The following is a 19,987-nucleotide window of genomic DNA, read 5'->3' on the forward strand; positions in this document are numbered from 1 at the left end:
AGGAGGGCAGAGTTCGATTCCCTGGGTCAGGGCACAGGCCTGGATTGTGGACTCGATCCCCGGGGGGGCGGGGGGGGGGCGTGCAGGAGGCAGCCCATCAATGATTCTCTCTCATCACGGATGCTTCTATCTCGCTCTCTCTCCCTTCCTCTGAAATCTATAAAAAATATTTTAAAGAGAGAGAGAGCGCACGCGTGCTCATAGCCCTCACCGAAGGCTCTTGCCTAGGGGGAGCCCACCGAAACGCGAGCAGCTGTAGCAGGAACCTGACTTAGTGGGTGAGAGAGGGCTTAAGAGCTTTACTTAGCAGCGGCCACCCTAACCCTCCAGCCCAAACAGGTGTGGCTCCTCTGCGGCTGCGCGGAGAGAGTTCACCTGGGCCTACCTGGCCTTCCAACTCCCGGCGCGCTGCTCACCAGTAAGCCAAGGTGCCCGTGGGCCCCGTCTGTGTCCTGTGCACCCGGGTGCCGGCTGGCCCGCCCAGAGGCATCCCCTTTTGATCAAACCGCCCCCCCCCCCCCCCAACGCTGTCTCTCTGGGAGGTGACCTGTCTGCACAGCCTACACCTGGCGCCAAGGGCAAAGCAAAGCAAAGGGAAAGGCGATGCGCAACGGGGAGGCGGGCCTTAGCGCAGCAGCGCAGAGTCCTGGAAGCCGAGCTGCCAGCTCGCAACTCCAAAGCCTTAAAGGATGGTGGCAGCGCCCTACCCGCCCTCTCTCCCTCCTCCACTCCTGGCGGGCCCTGGGCCCCGGAGGCCTTCCCTGCCCAGGGCTGCCCGGGGGGGTGAGGGAGGAGACGCCCAGGGGACCCGGCCCGTCCTACGCAGCGCCCTCCTCGCCTCTGTCCAGCTTCTCCGGCAGGTTGAGCACGAAGGGGAAGAGCGCGCCCCGCACGTCCAGGGGGCCGCTCAGCGCCTCGGCCTCCACGCTGTCCTCCGCGCCCTCGTCCCCGCCGGGCTCGCCGTCCGGCGGGGGCACGAAGCGCCAGGTGCCGGCGCGGCTCACGCAGTAGATGCTGCCGCCCAGCGCCGCGCAGCGGAAGGGCTGCTGGCCCCACCCCGACGGCGCGCCCGGGAGCCGCAGGTGCGCGGCGCGGCAGCCCCACCGCTTGGCCAGGCAGTGGTAGCGCAGCACGCGCGCCCCGCCGGCCTGCGGCTGCCCGGCCGCCGGCGCCTCCCCGCGGGCCCCGCGCAGGTCGAAGCGGTAGATGCAGCCGCCCAGCGCGACCATGTCGGCCGAGCGCTCGCGGCCGCTGCTGCCCGGGCACTCCTGCCACTCGTCGCGCCGCGGGTCGTACTTGAGCAGGCGGTAGAAGAGCGAGCCCCCGGACACGTAGATCTCGCCGTTGCAGATGGCGGCCTCGTGCGCCACGGCGAAGGCGCCGCGGGGCAGCGGGGCCACGGCGGCCCAGCGGTCGGCGCGCGGGTCGTAGCGCTCCACGCTCAGCAGGCACTCGCCGCCCACGGCGTACAGGTGGCCGTCCAGGGCCAGCAGCTGCAGCTGCGAGCGCGCCTGGCGCAGCGGCCGCACGGCGCTCCAGCGGTCGGTGGCCGGGTTGTAGCAGAAGACCCGGTCCGAGGGCCGCGCGCGGCCGTCGGGGCCCGCGGGCGCCACGCCACCGGCCACGAAGAGGTAGTTGTAGAGCACGCACAGGCCGCAGCCCCGCGCCGGCGCGCCCTCGGGCAGCCGCGTCAGCTCCCGCCACTCGCGGGCCGCCTCGTGCCAGCAGTAGACGGCGGCGTCCCCGCGGCCCTCGGCGTCCCCCGACGGGCTCTGCGGCCGGCTGCCCGCGCGCTCCCCGGCCGGCCCCAGCGCGGCGGCCAGCAGGCGGGCCCGGCCGGCGCCCAGGCGGCGGCGCAGCAGCAGGTCTCGCTCGGCGCCCGACAGGCGCCCGAACACGGCGGGCTCGCGCAGCACCTCCAGGTAGTGGTCGCTCATGAAGCGGTAGGCGGCGTCGCGCAGCTCCGTCAGCCGCTGCCGCTTGGCCGCGCCCAGCACCTCCAGGCAGTTGGCGAGGCTCAGCTGCGGCGCCACGGCCTCGGTGGCGCGCTGCGCGGCGCAGGGCAGCTGCAGGCGGCGCGCGCCCGCCACCACCTCGGCCACGTTGTCGGGCCGCACGCCCGCCATGCGCCCGCTGTACGCGTAGGCCAGCAGCAGCCGCAGCGCCGCCCAGCCCACGCCGCTCACCCGCAGCACGTCGCGGGACGCGCGCGCGCGGAAGTAGTCGCTGCGCGCCGCCAGCACCGCCTTGTGCGCCCGCAGCCGGCGGCCGGACACCTCGATGACCAGGTCCGGCTCCCCGTGCGCGCTCCCGACGCCGGGGGGCACAGGCGCGGGGTCCCCGGCCTCCTCTGGGGATGCGGGCTCTTCCCAGGAAGCGGGCTCCTCCGGGGACGCGGCCTCCTCCAGGGACCAGGGCTCCTCCAGGGACGAGGGCTCCTCCGGCGACGCGGCGCCGCCGACCTCCCACTGCCGCTCCACCACCCGCTGGCCGCGGCGGCACGGGGGCGGGGAGGCCGCTGCGCCCTCGGCGGCGGAAGCGCGGGACTGCAGCGGGGACTCGTCCCCGGAGCTGAAGCACAGGGAGGCGCCCAGGCTGCAGGGGGACTGCGCCGGGGACGGGGACGGGGACGGGGACGCGGCGCCCTCCCCCCAGGCCGCGTCCGGCGGCTGCAGGCTGCCCTCTCCCGGAGCCTCGGGCGCGCTGCCGCCTCCCCCCGTCTGGCCGCGCGCTCCCTGCGCCCCGGGGCCCCTGGGATCCGGCCCTTGGCCCGGGTCATCCCCAGGGTAGAGGACACGGGGGGCCACCGGGTTCTCCATGGCAGCGCCCCTCCCCTCAGGAGCCCACCATGACCTTGGGCGGCTCAAGGTCGAGGGTTCCCTGGGGCTCCCGGCCTCGGTGGGCTCTCCTGGCGCGCGCTCAGGTTCCACGCCCGCTCCCACACTCCGGTGGTGGCTCCCGGAGATTCTCCCGGCCCCCGCCCCACCCTCCTCTCTTCAAAGAGGGCGTGTCAGCCCCCCGGTGCACCCGCTAAGGTGACCCTCGGGGAGCTCAGCCCAGGCCGGTGGTGATGCCTCAGTTAGAGCCCAGGACAGTCCCGGCCGGCCGGCGCCCCTGGGGCCCCCTCTGCAGAGCTGGGCTGTCAGGGGCACGTGAGGAACCTGGGCGGGCCCCCGCCTCCGGTGTCCCGCGTCATTGCTTTACACTCCATGACCTCACGCCCCGAGGCCCCGGGGGTCGGAGCCGGGGTGTCCTCTCAGAACGCGGCCTTTAACTCTGTCTTGTGTAAACAGGCCCCCGGGAGCTTCCTCTTTCTGGGGCTGCCATTTGTCATTGGGGGTCAGGAAACATCAGCCGGGGAGCGTCGGCCTTGCGTCCGGCTCAGCAGCTCTGGTGACCGGCCTGCTCCGCAGCCCCGGAGGCCAGCCCTCCCCTCACTCGCCAGGTGCGCGCTGGAGAAGCAGGATCGGCTGCAGCTCACTCATCAGCCGGCGGGGTCTGCGCTTCCCTCTGACCCACGGCATCCTGTCCGGCTCCTGTGGGGGGAGAGGAGGTGTTTGTGTCAGAGGGGTCGCCACACTCCCCGCATCACAGCTCAGGTCGCAGCTGTCCATTGGGGGGGAGGACCCTGCCTTCCTCCTGCCGGTCAGTGCTGACCGCGCACAGAGTAACAGGGATTTTAAAAATGCCCTCGCCCACCCCCTTCCCCCGCATGTGGGGGCCTGTGAAGGGGAACTCGGTGCAGGAATGGGCTCTGGCAGCATGTGGGGGGCAAAGCACTGAGCTGTCCCGTCCCTTCTGTTCCCCTGACTGGGCTCCAGGGAAAGCACACACCTCGGGGGAGCTCGGCTGACCTTCCTGTTGTTCTGCTTTTCTGTTACTCCTCACCTGAGGCTATTTCCTGTTGATTTTTAGAGAAAAGTGGGAGAGAGAGGGGAAGACAGAAACATCGATGTCAGAGACACATCAATGGGTTGCCTCCTGCACGTGCCCCAACCAGGGCCCAGGCGGGCAAGGAGCCTGCAACCCAGGTATGTGCCCTTGACCAGAATCGAACCCGGGACCCTTCTGAGTGTGTGCGGGGGGAGGGGGGCTCTAACCACTGACCAACACTGGCCAGGGCACCTTATTCCATTTGTTGCGGGTGGCACTTCCTGCAGTCTCCCCCAGGCCCTTGCCTCACACGCAGCCCCAGCAGATGGGGCGCCGGGCGGGCCCCTCCCTGCAGAGCCTCAGGCCCCTCGGAGCCTGCTGCGTGGCTGCCTCTGGGAATTGTGTGTCTGGGAACCGCAGGGAAGCTTCTCTCCCCAAAGCCCCGCGCAGCGAGAGAGAAGCAGAGGAAACCAGCCCGCTTCAAACAAATAACCACCCCGCGCCCAGAAGGCCCGCAGGCAGAGGCCAGACGCTGCGGCGAATTACAAACACGCCAAGAAAAGGCCTTTCCCAAGCGAGCGGCACAGCCTTCCTGGGCTCCGGAGCCGGGAGGGGGCGCAGCTCTGGCTTCCCAAGGAGGAGAAGGGCAAGAGGCAGCCCCACCCGGCTCGGGGTCTCCCTAGATGCCTGCGCCTCAGGGGAGACGACAGGACACAGCCACCTTCCCCAGCATCTCCTGGTTCTCTGCTCGGCGTTCTTCACACCGGGCCCTGGTGCTGAATGCTCAGGGCTGAGCGTGTGAGCGTGTGTGTGTGTGTGTGTGTGTGTGTGTGTGTGTGTGTCTGTCTGTCTGTCTGTCCTGCTCTTCCTGCTCCTGTTACTAACACACTCTCCGATTATTCTTAGAAATAAGTGTCTCCGAGCTGGGAAGGCGACATTCAATGCTCGCTCTCTCTCTCTCTCCCCCTCTCCCTCTCGCCCAGACTTCTTCAACAATAACCCGCTGGCTGGCGTAGCTGCGATGTGGGAGGCACCGTCTGAGGTCACGGGAGCCGTGAGAAATGCTGAGCGTAACCGGAGCCCTGCCGCCCCGGGTCGTGGGACGCTGAGCTCAGGGGACAGGCTGCTGTTTGCTCAGCTGTGTGGCCGCCAGGATGCTATCGCTCCCCCTTCTCGGGGGCCGTGGGCACCTGCCGGGGGAGAACACCGGCCCGCAGGGACCGAGGGATGACACACGAACCGGCCAAGGTCGGAGCGGAGTTCCTGGCCTGGCCTGGCCCCCCAGGCCTCGGCTGTCGTCGGGGGACCGGGCAGGGAAACGGAGTAAACTGGCTCTCTCTCACCAAACGCACGCGAACCGGAATGAAGGCAGAGGCCAGCTCTCACTCGGCTCACCCTTTGCACATTTCTGTGCAAAACAGGGCCGTGACCTCAGCCGACGGTGCTTCTTTCTTTACTTTGGCCTGGAAGAGGGTCCAGGCCGTCCCGGGGCGTCTTCCCGTCTTCCCAGCGCAAACATCAAGGCAGGGAGCGGGCCACCCGTAAAGCGGGGGAGCCTGTTTCCGGCCAAGGGCCCTGTGGAGACGTCTCTCTCTCGGCCGTACTACACGGCCCACTTAAAACCAGCTGCTCCATCTGGTCAGACACTCCATCGGCTCACCCTGATGCCTGGCCCCGCCAGGACAAATGATTTCCAGGGCCCTGTGCGGCCCGCGGGCCGGACGTTCCCCATCCCTGCTGTACAGGCGGGTTCGGAGCTGTTTTAAAGGCCCCGCCACGTGTGTAAGGCCTGAGAGGAGCGGGCGAGGACACACAGGGGGCAAGAGTGGGCTTACAGTTGTGTGCGTGGAAGTAATACAACAAGAACACGGCAAGGACACACGCTTCACGTGCTCACTATGCACCCACTGTGCCTGCCCGGAGGCAGGGGCTCTGGCTCCGTGATGAACAAACAGACCTGAAGCCGCCCGTCACCCAGCCCGTCTCCCCTATGTCCCGCCCCCATGCAGGTCCCCGCGTGGTCCCCACCAGGAGCCCCCTCCCACCCGCTCACGACACTCTCCCGGCTGGCACCCTGGGCCCTGCAGGCAGCCGGCTGGTGCCGGGCACACGGACGACGTCAGGGATGCTGTGACGGCCGGTGGCAGCCGTGCCCAGGCCGCCACCCTCCGCCCCCGGGCAGCCACATGGAAGGTGGTCCCCCACCCCCTCAGAGCAGGACACGTGGCCCACATGGAAGGTGGTCCCCCACCCCCATTCCCAGGACACGTGGCCCCACGCGGCAGAGCCCGGTCCTCTCCGAATGGTGCTGGAGAAACTCCACGGTGGCCGCTCCGTCTCCCAGCCCCCACTCCTGCCCCGGAGGACCCATTACCCCATGTCCCCTGACAGCTGTCAGGACGAGCCAGCCCACTGGGCACCCCTGTCCGCTGAGCCGTGTGCCCCTCGGCCGCGTCGGGGTTCCAAAGGGACTCCTCATTCTTGGTCTGGCTCTGGGCCCCATGGGCGGGAGCCGTCCCAGTGACATGCAGTGACCTCCGTCAGGGCCAGGTGGTATGGCTTAAGCATCGGCCCATGAACCAGGGGGTCCTGGTTCCATTCCCGGTTGGGGCACAGGCCCCGGTTGTGGGCTCGATCCCCAGTGGGGGGCGTGCAGGAGGCAGCCGATCCATGATTCTCTCTCATCGCTGATGTTTCTCTCTCTCTCCCTCTTCCTTCCTCTCCCTGAAGTCAATAAAAACGTATTTAAAAAAGTAACCCCCACTGGCTGAGGGGTCCTGCGGGAGGGATGGGATCCCGGAGCAGCCCCCAGGTCTGTCACCACCGCTGATGACAGAAGGAGCCGCCTGGGGAAGGGCTGTGTTGGGGGGAGGGGGGCATCAGCAGGGTCCTTCTCCCTTGTCCTCAGGACGAATTTTAGGGGGAACAGGTTTGAGTTCAATCTAATGCAGGGGGCGTCTCCCCCTGACGAATATCCATTTCTTCTCGGCCTTACAAACACCGAGACAGAACATTTTTTACAGTTTTCCCCCTTGTTTCACTGTTCACATGAGGCTTAAAAAGACTGTGGATCGTCCTAACATGGACATTATTTACGTGTTTAATGAGGACATTCCTTCACTTAGGATTAACTGCGCTTCACTATACTGTCACACGTTGCTAACAAGTATCTCCCATGCCAGTCATTCGCTGGCTTTAAAAGGTGCTTGTCCGTGGGCGCAGGAAGCTCACGCAAACCTCGCCGCGGGCATCACTTCCAAGGAATTCCTTCTCAGTGGCGCCCGCCCGGGCCACACCCTCGCGGTTTTGTTTTGTTTTAATATGTTTTTAGAGAGAGAGGAAGGGAGGGGGGGGAGAGAGAGAGAGAGATTGATGTGAAAGGGAAACATCGATGTGAGCATCATTAATCAGCTGCCTCCTGCACCCCTCACCCCCGCCCCACTGGGGATCAAGCCCACAACCCCGGCATGTGCCCTGACCTGGAATCAGTATACTTTCTTTTTTTTTAAGAGACAGTGGGAGAGAGGGAAAGACAGAAATACCGACGTGAGAGAAACACATAGATTGGTTGCCTCCTGCATGAGCCCGCCCCTACCAGAGCCAGGGCCAGGGAGGAGCCCGTAACCCAGGTGTGTGCCCTCAACCAGAACGGAACCCAGGACCCTTCGGTCCGCAGGCCAACACTCCATCCACTGGGCCACACCGGCCAGGGCCGGACCAGGATACTTTTGGTGCCTGAAACTGCTCATCCCACAGGGCAACCCCAGCCGGACCCTCATGGTCTCATGTGCATCTCCGGCCGCACCTGCGGGGTCGCACCTGTGCCCTGCCCCTGCCTGCCGCCCAGGGCACCAGAAAAGGCGGGTCACCAGGCAGTGCCTCAGGGTGAGGTTAATAAGCCCTTAAACCCCGGAGAAGCAGCGTCCTAGACACCTAGGGACCAGGGTTTCTGGCTGATCACAGGACCTGCTGGGGCTGCCCACACAGCCGTTGTGTCATTGTCTTCGGGTCCATTTAAAACGAGCTGGCAGTCGTGGGCACGGGGCGGGGGGGAGGCAGGGGGGAGAAGGGAGGGGGGAGCGGCGGGCGGCTGACTGAGCACACGCTAGGACACCCGGGACCCCCCCCACTCCGGATTCACATTCCTCAGGGACAAGAGTTTCGGGAGCAGCAGCCCGAGGGGTGTGGACAGCACAGGCCAAAGCCGCCCCCAAAGCGTCCACACCCAAGTCTTCCTCAGACCGCGTCCCGCTGACTCTGCGCCCGGCTCGGCTCAGCAGCGGGTGCCTGTGGGGCTCGGGGTGCAAAGCCGGGGTCTGCAGGGCGCCCCCGTGCTTCCAGCGGGACGGTGCTGAGGGAAGAGGAGCCCACGGAGGCGCCGGCCTGGGCTGAGCGTGAGCCGCGGACACAGTTCCTGGTCGGGCAGCTCGATCCCCGCCCCATCGGTCCGTGCGGGAGGCAACCCACCCCTGTCTCTCAGATCGATGCTTCCCTCTCTCTCTTTCCTTCCCTTTCCCCCTCTTCCTCTCTCTCAGAAAATCGATGGAAAATATCCTGGGCTGAGGATTAAAAATGAAACATCAGAAAGGGGGGCGGGGGGGGGAGGTGGCAGGCGCCTGGTGGGAGCAGGTTGCTGGGTATAAGAGACTGGGGGGTGTCCGGGACAGGTCGGGGGGCCCTGGCGAGCTGTCCGGCAGCCCCCAGCCTGTGGTTTGTAGCTCTTTCTAGGGAGAAGGTTCCAGAAAGGCTAGCGTGGCCGCCCCTGACCCCCCGAGGAGGGGGCACCATGCTCCGGTCCCATCACGCTGACCCAGCCTCCGAGGTGCCGTGTGTATCAGCACCAACAGGCATGATGCAGGGCCTGACCAGGGGTCACGCATCACGCCAGCCGCCAGCCAAGAGCCCAGACGGGACTGTTCTGTCCGACCAGAGCGGACCGGGGCCCCGAGTCCACGCGTGGGGGTGACTCCCAGCAGGGGGCGCGCACAGGCTGTGTGGGCAGGCTTCCCCCCCCTCCCCCCCGCCGGCCGCCGCCCCCACAAGCTCCCAGCGCGAAAACGGGCGCAAGGCCACTGCCCCCGCCCTGTCACCTCCACCCTCACCTCTCGGACCCACAACGGACAGCAGGGGCACAGGGCTGGGCGGGCTGCAGACAGGGAGCCCTGGCAGCTGATGGGAATGGGGCCTCAGGACCCAGGTCAGTGAGGCGGGAGGATGGGGGGGCCGGGGGGGGCCCTCTGTGGAAACAGCCCAACAGCGGAGAAAACGAGGGCCGGGGGGGGGTCTGCCGGACCCGCTGAGGACAGGGCACGTGTGGCCCGTCTCCTTCTGGAAACGCCCGCGTCCTTCTGCGCGGAGAGCTGGCTCGGCTGCGCGCAGGCGGCTTCCGTCTCGGCGCCAAAGTGACCGCCACGCTCAAAGGGAGCAGACCCGCTTCAGGCTGGAGTGTGAGGGGAAATGCCGACCGCCAGCCGCTGTATCCCAGGCCCACGGTCTCGGGCTGAGCAGGCAGGCCGCCCCCTCGCCGCGTGTTCGTGCTGAGAGGCTGCGGAGAGGCCCAGTTCAACCCGCCCCCTCCCCACACAGGGAGCCGGGACCCGCGAGGTGAGGGCGGCCCAAGGTCCCCGCCACTCAGTGAGACCAGCCCTGCCCGCCGCCCTATCGCCATTCCAGAAAGGAGTCTGAGACCCACCGCTTCCCACGCCTTCTCCAAAGCCGTGAGCGGCAGAAGCGCGCGGCCCACGTGCCGGCGGCCGGGGCTCCGTGGTCGGCGAGAGACTGCCCGCCAGCCTGGCACCTGCTCTGGCCGGGCCCTCGGGACGGGACGGAAGGGCAGACCAGAAGGACAGGCAGGGCGGCCGTGTCTCTGCACCTCCCAACCCAGCGCACTGGGGTGCGGCTCCCACACAGGGTGGGTCTGGGGGGCGCAGGCCCGCAGGCTGGGCGGGTGCACTGCTGAACAACTGCCCACCAGACAGAGGCTCTGGCCACCACCTCAGGGCTGTGGGCCGTCTCCCATGACAACGGGGAGGCGCGGCAGCCGCCATGATGGGACTGGTGTCTGTGAATGCCCCTCTGACTACGTACGAGGACCTGATCGAGGGACCAGACTGATGGCAGAGCCCCCACGGTGACTTGGGCAGCGGCAAAAGCAGCGATGACGTGGCGTGGACAAAGGTGGCAGGTCCGGGGCCACACACTCAGCAGTCCCCCACGACTCCAAGACCTCATGATGAAATAGTAACAGCAGCATCGAAACACTGCATCTCCCCCATCCTGGGAGATGCTGTCCCTTTAAGGCTCGGGCGATCTCCGTTCTGTAAAATTAATCCATGTCCCGCATCCTCCATCGAGCCCTACAGCACAGCGCTCCACTGACCTCCATACGAAACACCGGTCCATCAGGAGGAAGAGTTAGGGCGAGGGGTGCTGCCTGGCCGCCCCGCAGGGCTCCTGTGCGCCCGGTCCCACCACAGGGCCTTTGCACTGCTCTCCCTTCTCATCCTCACCCTCAGACCTCAGCTCCAGGTACCCCTGCCCGGGGCTCTCAGCCCTTGTCTCGGCTCATTGCACGTGAATTAGCTTGACTCTGTGTTAATGCCCTTCGCCTTAATTAGAATCCCAGCGGCAAGGGGTGGGCACCGGGTCTGCTCACTGGCCACTGGACCCCAGCACGCGGGCCTGCGCCTGCCCATGGTGGGCACTCAATAAATACTTGTGACAGGAGGTTAATGTTTCACCCGCACACGGAGCGGGGCTTCGGGTCCCAGGCACCCCCACTAGCAGGAGCTGGGGCGTTGCAAACGGTTAAGCTCCTCGAAGTTTCGATTTTATTCCAAACAAGACTGCTCGTTGCTAATGATTTCGCAAACAGGGGCTGGGCACCAAGACTATGACTTTAGCACAATCGCAGTCATTTCACTAGAAAAGCCTGAATCACGGCCGCGATGGAGACAGGGGTCCCTGAACTCCAGAGTGGCAGCTGTCAGCCATCCCGAGTCACTGGGGTGGGGGCGGGGGGTGGAGAGAACAGGGCCGGCTCCTGATCCGAAGCCCACCCCGGCCACAGCCAGGAGCCTCAGGGGCCGTGGGCTCCGCAGCCTCCCAGCTGCCTGTGCCGCCAGCTTCCCACACAGCGATTGTCACCCAGCAACGGATGCCGCTGGCATTCAGCATCCAGCACACAGCGCGGCCTCGCCAGCCGGAGGCGGTGGCCGCGGGCAGCCTGTCGGGTGGGTGGAGGGACAATCAAAGCAGGGCCCTCTTTCCTGTGGACCAGGCAGCTTCTCACACCCAGACGGGTGGAGCCAGGCCCGCGGCCCTGGGGACGGGGGTTACAAGGGGAGCGATGGCCTCACCCCAGTCCTCACCGGCTCCCCCACAGGCAGAGTGCTGTGCGTGGGGGCAGGACTCCCACCGTGTGACCGGAACCAGAACCACCACAGTCGCCCCCGGGACCGCCTCCAGCTCAACTCTCCCCGACGGACAGCCTCTCGCTCTGTTCCCTGCAGCCACGCCTGCCCTCTACGTCTCTGCACCAGCGTTCCTCCCGGGCCTCCCAGCAACGGCCTGCGCTGCCCAGTGGAAGCTCAAAGCCTTTCTGTCCCATTCAGGTCTCTGCTTGGTTACGAGCTGAATGCCAAGGGCCATGCGGGCAGACCTGGGCCGGCCCTGGCGCGAATCCGAGGGCTTCCGGGGCTCAGTCGTGGAGACGGGTGTTCTAGCCAGGAAACGTCCACTTGGGAGACCAGGCCCAGGGCGCCTGGCCCCCATCCCGCTTCCTAAACGCCCCAATCTCCAGCGAGTGGCTGCTGTGGGGGGGGGGCGGGGAGGAGTGGAGGAGCTGAGGGTCACCCGCCTGCAGTGGGTGCTGCTGGGTGGGCGGGGAGGAGTGGAGGAGCTGAGGGTCACCCGCCCGCAGTGGGTGCTGCTGGGGGGCGGGGGGGGGGAGTGGAGGAGCTGAGGGTCACCTGCCTGCAGTGGGTGCTGCTGGGGGGGGGGGGGGGCGGGGAGGAGTGGAGGAGCTGAGGGTCACCCGCCCGCAGTGGGTGCTGCTGGGTGGGTGGCGGGGGAGGAGTGGAGGAGCTGAGGGTCACCTGCCCGCAGTGGGTGCTGCTGGGTGGGTGGGCGGGGAGGAGTGGAGGAGCTGAGGGTCACCCGCCCGCAGTGGGTGCTGCTGGGTGGGTGGGGGGTGAGGAGTGGAGGAGCTGAGGGTCACCTGCCTGCAGTGGGTGCTGCTGGGTGGGTGGGGGGGAGGAGTGGAGGAGCTGAGGGTCACCCGCCCGCAGTGGGTGCTGCTGGGTGGGGGGGGGGGGGGGGGGGAGGAGTGGAGGAGCTGAGGGTCACCCGCCTGCAGTGGGTGCTGCTGGGGGGGGGGGGGAGGAGTGGAGGAGCTGAGGGTCACCCGCCTGCAGTGGGTGCTGCTGGGGGGGGGGGGAGGAGTGGAGGAGCTGAGGGTCACCCGCCCGCAGTGGGTGCTGCTGGGTGGGGGGGGGGGAGGAGTGGAGGAGCTGAGGGTCACCCGCCCGCAGTGGGTGCTGCTGGGTGGGTGGGGGGGGAGGAGTGGAGGAGCTGAGGGTCACCCGCCTGCAGTGGGTGCTGCTGGGTGGGTGGGGGGGGAGGAGTGGAGGAGCTGAGGGTCACCCGCCTGCAGTGGGTGCTGCTGGGGGGGTGGGGGGGGAGGAGTGGAGGAGCTGAGGGTCACCCGCCTGCAGTGGGTGCTGCTGGGGGGGGGGGGAGGAGTGGAGGAGCTGAGGGTCACCCGCCTGCAGTGGGTGAGAGACGTAAGGCCCCTCACTGCCTCGGCTTGTCCTTTCCCTCAGAGCGGACCCAGGGGGGAGGCGCACACGGGGAGATGGCTGTGTGCGACCTGAGAGGTGGTGAACTTTTTAAAATTGGTTTTAGAGGGGGGGGAGGGGGGAGGGAGGAGGGAGGAGGAGAGAGGAAGGAGAGAGGGAGGGATGTGTGGTTCCACTTAGTCATGCATTCATTCATTGGTTGATTCTGTACAAGTGCCCAGACCCAGGATCAAACCCACAGCCTTGGCCCCAGCTGGACTCTGCTCTAACCACTGAGCTTCCAGCTGGGGCCAGTTTCAAACCCTCCCCGTTTACCGTCCCAGGAGCTGGTGGAGGTGAGGGGGGAGGGGGGAGCCCCGCCCACACCTGCTCAGGAGGCCGGCGCCCAGCACGGGGGGGGGGGCGGGGGCGGGGCACGGAGAAAGGGGGTAAACTCACTGCAGAGCCCGCGGGGGTGCAGCTGGGGACCCCAGGAAGGGGTGAGAGGCACCGCCGGCCTGGGCCCCACGCGGGCTCCGGGTCCATGAGGCTGCTTTCCGGCCCCCCTTCCCCACCCCGGCCCCTCCGCACGGGCCGCGCGGTCAGGGGGGCAAAGGCTCCGCGAAAACAAAGCGTCCAGTTTTCGGGGGGCCCAGAACCCGGGGGGCGGGGGACGCAGGAGGAGCGGCTACCGGAGGTTCCGGGGCGAGAGCCACCCCGGGGCCCGCGGGCGCGGAGCCTGGCTCCCTCCAGCTCCAGCTCGCTCCTCCCGCCCCAGGGTCCCAGCCGGGGGACCTCTCACCCCCGCGCCCCGGGTCCCAGCCGGGGCACCTCTCACCCCCGCTCCCCGGGTCCCAGCCGGGGCACCTCTCACCCCCGCTCCCCGGGTCCCAGCCGGGGCACCTCTCACCCCCGCTCCCCGGGTCCCAGCCGGGGGACCTCTCACCCCCGCTCCCCGGGTCCCAGCCGGGGCACCTCTCACCCCCGCTCCCCGGGTCCCAGCCGGGGCACCTCTCACCCCCGCTCCCCGGGTCCCAGCCGGGGCACCTCTCACCCCCGCGCCCCGGGTCCCAGCCGGGGCACCTCTCACCCCCGCTCCCCGGGTCCCAGCCGGGGGACCTCTCACCCCCGCTCCCCGGGTCCCCCAGGAACGCCGCCCGGCAGCGGGGAGCGACCGGCTCAGCCCGACCCGCCAGCCAAGAGCGAGGCTGGGCGCCCGGCCGCCTCCCCGGGGCGCGCAGCGGGGCGCGGGGCGCGGGGCGCGCGTGGGGACGCGCAATCGGCGGCGGGACCTGCTGTGTCCTCCGAGCCTGAGCCTTCCCGCTTCCAACGCCCAAGGGCCGGCGGACCCCTTCCTGCAGGAGCGCACTGGGGTGGGGTCCCCGCGGTGGGCCCCTCGCCACGCAGACGTCCGGGACGGAGCCACCCACCCCTCACCGCCCCCCACGCGAGGCTGCCGCCCCGCCGCCCCCCGTCCCGGGCGGCCACTAGCCCCCCTCAGCGCCCCGCCGCCCCCGCACCTGCTCCCGCCCCTGCTCCCCGTCTTGCGCGTACGGCCGAGGCCTTGTCCCCGTCCCCGCCCGCCACCCCTACCTCGCCGCTCGGCGCCGCGCCCTCTGCCCCGGCGCTCACCGAGCCGGGACGGCCCGCGGGGTCTCCGGCGCGCGGTGCGCGGTGCGCGTGCGCAGGGCCTCCTCCCGGCACCTGTGCGAGTGCCCGCCGCCCGCCGCCCGCGCCCTCCGCGCCCCACCGCCCACCTCCCGCCCTGGAGGCGACCGCCCGGCCCCGCACTCACCCGCGACCGACCGCGGAGGCCCAGCCGCTGGGAGGAGCGCGGGGCTGCGCGGGAGTGGGGGCGGGGGCGGCTCCGTGTGGAGCGCGCCGGCGCGGGCGGGGGCCGGGAGTGGGGGCGGGGGTGGGGGCCGGGGGCCGGGGGCGGGGGCCGGCGCGGGCGGGGGGCGGGGGCCGGCCGAGGAGGGGTGGCCGGGGAGGGGGTGGCCGCGCTCTGAGCCTCCTGGGCGCCGGCTCCCGCGGGAAGGGGGCTCCAGGCAGGAGCGCGCGCACGGGAGGCGCGTCCCCTGCGCCCAGGACCCTCTCCCCTGGGGAATGGGGCGTGTGAACCCCCACGCGGAGGAGCGGAAGGCCTTGCCCACGGCCTCTCTCTTCCAAGTCCACCCACCTCCCCTAGGAACCCCGAAACTGTGGGATTCCGTGTTCATACCCTATTGTCTAACTAGCAGGGAAGAGGCGTTGTTGACAAATTCGTGGTTCAGAGCCTCTTGCCAGGGCCCCCTCTGGGTTTCAGGTTTGATCCCTGGCCAGCAGGACGCATGCCAGGGTCGCAGCCTCCCTCCCCAGGAGGGGCCTGCAGGAGGCAGCTGATCACCGTTCTCTCTCATCATTGATGCTTCTATCCCTCCTCCTCCCTTCCTCTCTGAAATCAATAAAAATGTATTCAAAAATAAATAGTCATTTCCCCAGCCAGGTCTTTCCCCTCCCCCCCCCCCCATGTTTTTGAAGAGCAACCTTGGGGGGACCCACAGCCTCAGGCTCCCTCGGGCCCCCTCACCTGCCTCTGCAGGGGAGCCCCAGGCCACGGGGCTGTGCCCCTCCTCGTGCTGGCCGGCCTGGCCTGACCTCTGTACCTCTCTGCGTGCCTCCGGCGATCGGGGGGGATCGGGGGATCGGGCACATTTAACTCTTCCTGCCACTGGGGTTACCATGCTTGGCACACACTAGGTTCTCAGTAACTGCTTATGGTCAGAAAGAACACACTAAGCGAGTTAACTTAAACCCCTGCACCAACCGTGCCGTCAGTCCGGCGTGTGGGGATCCCGCCTGCCGTTAGAGTGCGCTGCGCCCGGCACCGTCGGGGGAAACGCAGAGGGGCGTTCCACGACTTCATTAGCCCCGGGGTCTACAGCAGCCTCTGGAGCCCCCCAAACAGAACGGGGGATCACGTGAAGGAGGAGGAGGGCTCACCCCAAAGGTCAGATAACCCGCTTCACGAGCATTTCAGCAGTAACGACACGTCACTATTTCCAGTCTCCGCCTGCAGACTGTAGACTTGAAGACGTGCACAAATATATCCCCGAGCAACCTGTTCCGGCCAACGAAACCGCTCACAGGGCTGTGCTGGGTGGGATGTGTGCGCCCCAAACACCACAGTCCAGTGCCGGGTTCCGGGCCCACGAACCCGGGCAGCGGGGAGGAGTGGAGAGAGCCCGCGTTGGGACTCCACAGGGGGGGTGTCAAACCCCAGTGTCACCATTTGCAAGTCTGTGACTTGAGGACAGTTATCCTCTCTGTGCCCCACCATTCTCTTCTGAAAATGGTGGGGGGGGGGACCTCCCGTGGGGACCGAGGTGGTGCGTGCACTGCACGTACAGCGTGGGGGCCCCACCCGAGAGCAGGACTCCCCGTCTCAGGTCTGATCCTGCCACTGCCCCTCGGGGGACGTACCTCCGCACGCAGATACCACGGCCCGCCCAGCGCCCAGGCGCCCCGAGGGAGGCGGCTGTCAGTCCCGGGCCGGTTCTGAGCCTGTGGGGACAGACACAAAGCAGTGTGTCCTGATGCCAAAGCCTAGATGACTTCCCGAAGCCTTCAATGGCCCACGGAGTTCCCGGCCCCCCTTCCTCACCCTCCCCCACCCCACCGCCATCCGCCTTCCAAAAAGCAGCCGGTGAATCCCAGTAGCTGTCGGGAGTGGACCCAATGGCTACAAAGCACGCTGAGCCTCCCGGCATGAAACATGCGTGACAACGTCTGTGAGCTGCACGGACACAACAGCCGCCGTTGCCTTTAAAGCTGTCTCTGTCTGAGGAAGGAGAGCTGCCTTCCCCACGGCTCACTCCTGCGGGGGGGAACGGGGGTGCACTTGCCTCTTCTGTGAGCTGCTCCCAATACCCTGAGGGTCTCCCCTCACTCGGAGCTGTCCCAAATGTCCTGCAGGCCGGGGGCTGCGAGCCCCATGCAGGGACAGCCTGCGCCCCCTGCGCCCCGGGGCGTGGCTGGCCCTGTGTGCCCGTGGGTCCCTGCCAAGTCCCCGGGCGCGGACCAGGCCCCGGGGTCCTATCTGAAGATGCGAAAGGGACCTCCTGCAGCCCGGAGCCCCGCCCCGCGCTGCGATGCGGCACGCGTGCTCAGTGGTTTCGGACTCGGTGGACCGCGTGGCGCCTCCCATGGTCCCTTCTCGCATCCCCCGTGGGCGCCTGGTGCTGAGCACTGGCCTTCGTGGCCCGAAGCTACCGGGAGCCAACACGTGCTTATCAATGGGGCAAACTCACAACCACCACGTGGCCGTTAGGGTTATGAGTGTTGGTTCTAACAAACCTTCTTTGAAAAGAAATAAAAATGAGCATGTGATGGTTTTTAAACTATTTCCATCGCCGTTCTCAATAGCAAACCCTCAGCCGTGTGAATACACAAGGGCCTTTTCCACAGAGCCGCTCCAGTTCCAGGTCCTGTGAGTGGACGTGTCCCCTCCAGAGAGACATGCTGGGCCCTACCCCGACCGCAGGGTGTGCCCTGGTGGAGACGGGTCTGTATTCGTGATCAGGCGGTTGGCAAGGGGGCCCTGGTTCTGTGGGGCCGTGTCCTCCTAAGAAGAGGAGAGTCAGGCACAGACACACACAGGATGAGCCACGTGATGACGGAGCCGGGCCACAGACGGGGCCACAAGCCAAGGACAGCGAGGAGCCAGCCAACAGCAGAGCCGGGAGTCTCCAGAGCCTTCAGAGCAGCCGCCTGCCCACACCCTGACCTCCGACCCACGGCCTCCAGCTGTGAGAGGTGATGTCCTGCTGTCTGAATCGCCCCGTGGCCTCAGTCATGGCCGCCCCTCCCCCATGGCCTCGGTCACGGCCGCCCCAGCAAATCCCTGTGAATCTTTTCCGTGTGAGCAGTCCTTCCCAAACCACCTGCTGTGATCAGTGAACTGTTTTCTTATTTTCAGTCCATGAAAGCGACTTGCTGGCCAAATGAAAAGCTTAAACAAACAGAAGACACAGCCCTGGCCATGGCGTTACGTTTCACAGCCTTACACTCCCTCTGTGGTCTCAGGGCAGGGCTGGCCAGGTGGCAGGGCCTCAGGGAGCTGGCTCCACGGACGCCCGTCCCACCAGGGGACACAGCAGCTGCTCATCCTTGAGAAATCCCTGTGGTATGGCCACGCAGAGACATGGCCACATAGGAACACGGCCACACAGGGACCACAGCCACACAGGGACATGGCCACACAGGGACACGGCCACACAGGGACATGGCCACATAGGGACATGGCCACACAGGGACACGGCCACACAGGGACATGGCCACATAGGAACACGGCCACACAGGGACCACAGCCACACAGGGACATGGCCACACAGGGACATGGCCACACAGGGACATGGCCACACAGGGACACGGCCACACAGGGACATGGCCACATAGGAACACGGCCACACAGGGACACGGCCACGCAGGGACACGGCCACGCAGGGACACGGCACACGGTGGTGCTGTTGGAACACCCACCCTCGGTCTTTCCAGTGTGTCACTGTGGAGTTAGGGATGCACTTCAGAAAAATTAGGGGTTTTGGGGGGAAATGTTTGTGAACGGGCTGAGCTGCGTCCGGCCTGCTGGCTGCCTCCACGTTCTCCCCGACAAGGTCCCTGCCCGCTCTCTGGCTCGATGCCGACATCACCCGTGGGTGGACGCTCCGTCGGGGAGGCCCAGCCTCGGGGACCCTGCTCCTGACCCTGTACCCCTGTTCTCCGGGGCAGACATCCCCCTCGGCTCAGGACCCAGGGGCCCCCGGCCGCCCCGATAGTCCAGGACCCTCGTCTCAGCTCAAGCCCCTTAGTTTGGTGCCACGTGCAGACCACTTCCGGTCCGCGGGCCGCCGCTGTCCCCGGAGCCCCCAGCCAGGCCGCCGTGTTTCCAGTCAGTCCTCCTGTTGTTCCCTGGAATCCAAGAACCACGCGCAGGTGTTCTGGGGCGTCGCACTTGGCATGACCCAGGACGCCCGGGAGGAGCGGGGACCCTGGCTCCACCCGGCAGGGCCAGCAGCTGGATCTCCCGGGGTGGGGGGAGGAGGGGGCCCCATGACAAGGAGCGGGGTTCCTGCCTCGGCTGACACCTGGGGCTGCCGTGCCAGCATCCCCGGCCACCCTCCATGCTCCTGGACTCACCGGCAGCGACACCGGCCATGTCCCCGGCATCAGAAATGTCCCCTCCATCCCCGGCCACCCTCCATGCTCCTGGACTCACCGGCAGCGACACCGGCCATGTCCCTGGCATCGGAAATGTCCCCTCCATCCCCGCCCACCCTCCATGCTCCTGGACTCACCGGCAGTGATACCGGCCATGCCCCCGGCATCGGAAGTGTCCCCTCCCGGAGTGACAACTGCCCGGGTGACAACCACCGCTAGACAGAGCAGGATCCCATACGTCAGCACCAAACCCCAAACCCAATAAAACAAGAAACGAAAGAGCAGTGACTGGGGTGCGTCCTCATTGCTTACCTGACCGCCCCGCGCAGTGTGTCCGCGGCCTCACTCCTCGCCCAGGTCCCCTCACGGCTGTCCGGGAACCAGGGACAGCAGGAGGCGGGACGGACGGAGCGGGCACATGGCTCTCCATCTCCGCTCGCCCACCCGCCTCCCACACACGCCCCACACTCGGGGCTCCGGCCTTCAGCCACCACACAGCCTCCTGGGCAGGAGGTGGATCTCTGGTGCCCTCAGGAGGCGGCCGCCAGGCCTCGGGCGCAGGCCATCTGGTGCGGCTTTTCCTGCCAGCACCCCCCCTCCCCCCTCCCCCCCCCCCCCCCCCCCGCGTTGTCCCTGCTGCTTGAACGGAGCCGCAGGAGCAGTGTGAGGGGCATGAGGTCCCCATGTCTGTGTTCACTTTGGCCCCAGCCCAGCCCCCAGCTGCCGGCACAGGGTCCCATCTCAGCCCTCCTCCCCGGGGATCCCAGCCTGTCCCCCTGATTCTGGCAGGTTCTGCCGATGGACGCGGGCTGCCCCAGGTCCCCGCCGGCTCGGTCACAGACGGTCCGCACCCCTGACCAGAGGCTCAGCCGCGGCACCTGCCTCAGTGCCTCCCAGGGACACCCCAGCTCTCAGCGTCTGCCACTCCCTGGCGGTCACCGTGGGCAAGACCCCCCGACTCAGCCTCATCTGTGACTTGGGGGGCTGCTGCCCTGAGAAGCCTGCGGAGGCGCCTTCCCGTCCTTCCCAGGCGGCTGTGGGGCCGCTCCGACCACTGTCCCCCGCCCGGCGCTCCGTCCCCTTCAGTCACAGGGACAAGGACCGGGGAGCCGTGTCCTGCCCACTGCACACCCTCCTTA

General features: G+C 67.5%; 1 protein-coding gene across 3 annotated transcripts; it reads right to left on the reverse strand.

Moving 5' to 3' along the window:
* Positions 1 to 681: 681 nt before the first annotated feature.
* KBTBD11 (kelch repeat and BTB domain containing 11) lies at positions 682 to 14,497 on the reverse strand. 3 transcript variants are annotated; one of them, XM_079778852.1, is made up of 2 exons: positions 14,446 to 14,497; positions 682 to 3,536 (listed from the first exon to the last, which is right to left on the reverse strand). In XM_079778852.1, the coding sequence occupies exon 2, from the start codon at positions 2,817 to 2,819 to the stop codon at positions 819 to 821; it is 2,001 nt and encodes a 666-aa protein (XP_079634978.1). In that variant the 5' UTR covers positions 2,820 to 3,536; positions 14,446 to 14,497; the 3' UTR covers positions 682 to 818. The 3 variants fall into 3 exon arrangements, with proteins under 3 accessions (XP_079634978.1, XP_079634979.1, XP_079634977.1); XM_079778853.1 differs by lacking the exon at positions 14,446 to 14,497 and adding an exon at positions 14,244 to 14,369; XM_079778851.1 differs by lacking the exon at positions 14,446 to 14,497 and adding an exon at positions 3,835 to 3,999.
* Between the last annotated feature and the right edge of the window lie 5,490 nt (positions 14,498 to 19,987).

Source organism: Cnephaeus nilssonii (genome assembly GCF_951640355.1).
Source record: "Cnephaeus nilssonii genome assembly, chromosome: 8".
Classification (NCBI taxonomy): domain Eukaryota; kingdom Metazoa; phylum Chordata; class Mammalia; order Chiroptera; family Vespertilionidae; genus Cnephaeus; species Cnephaeus nilssonii.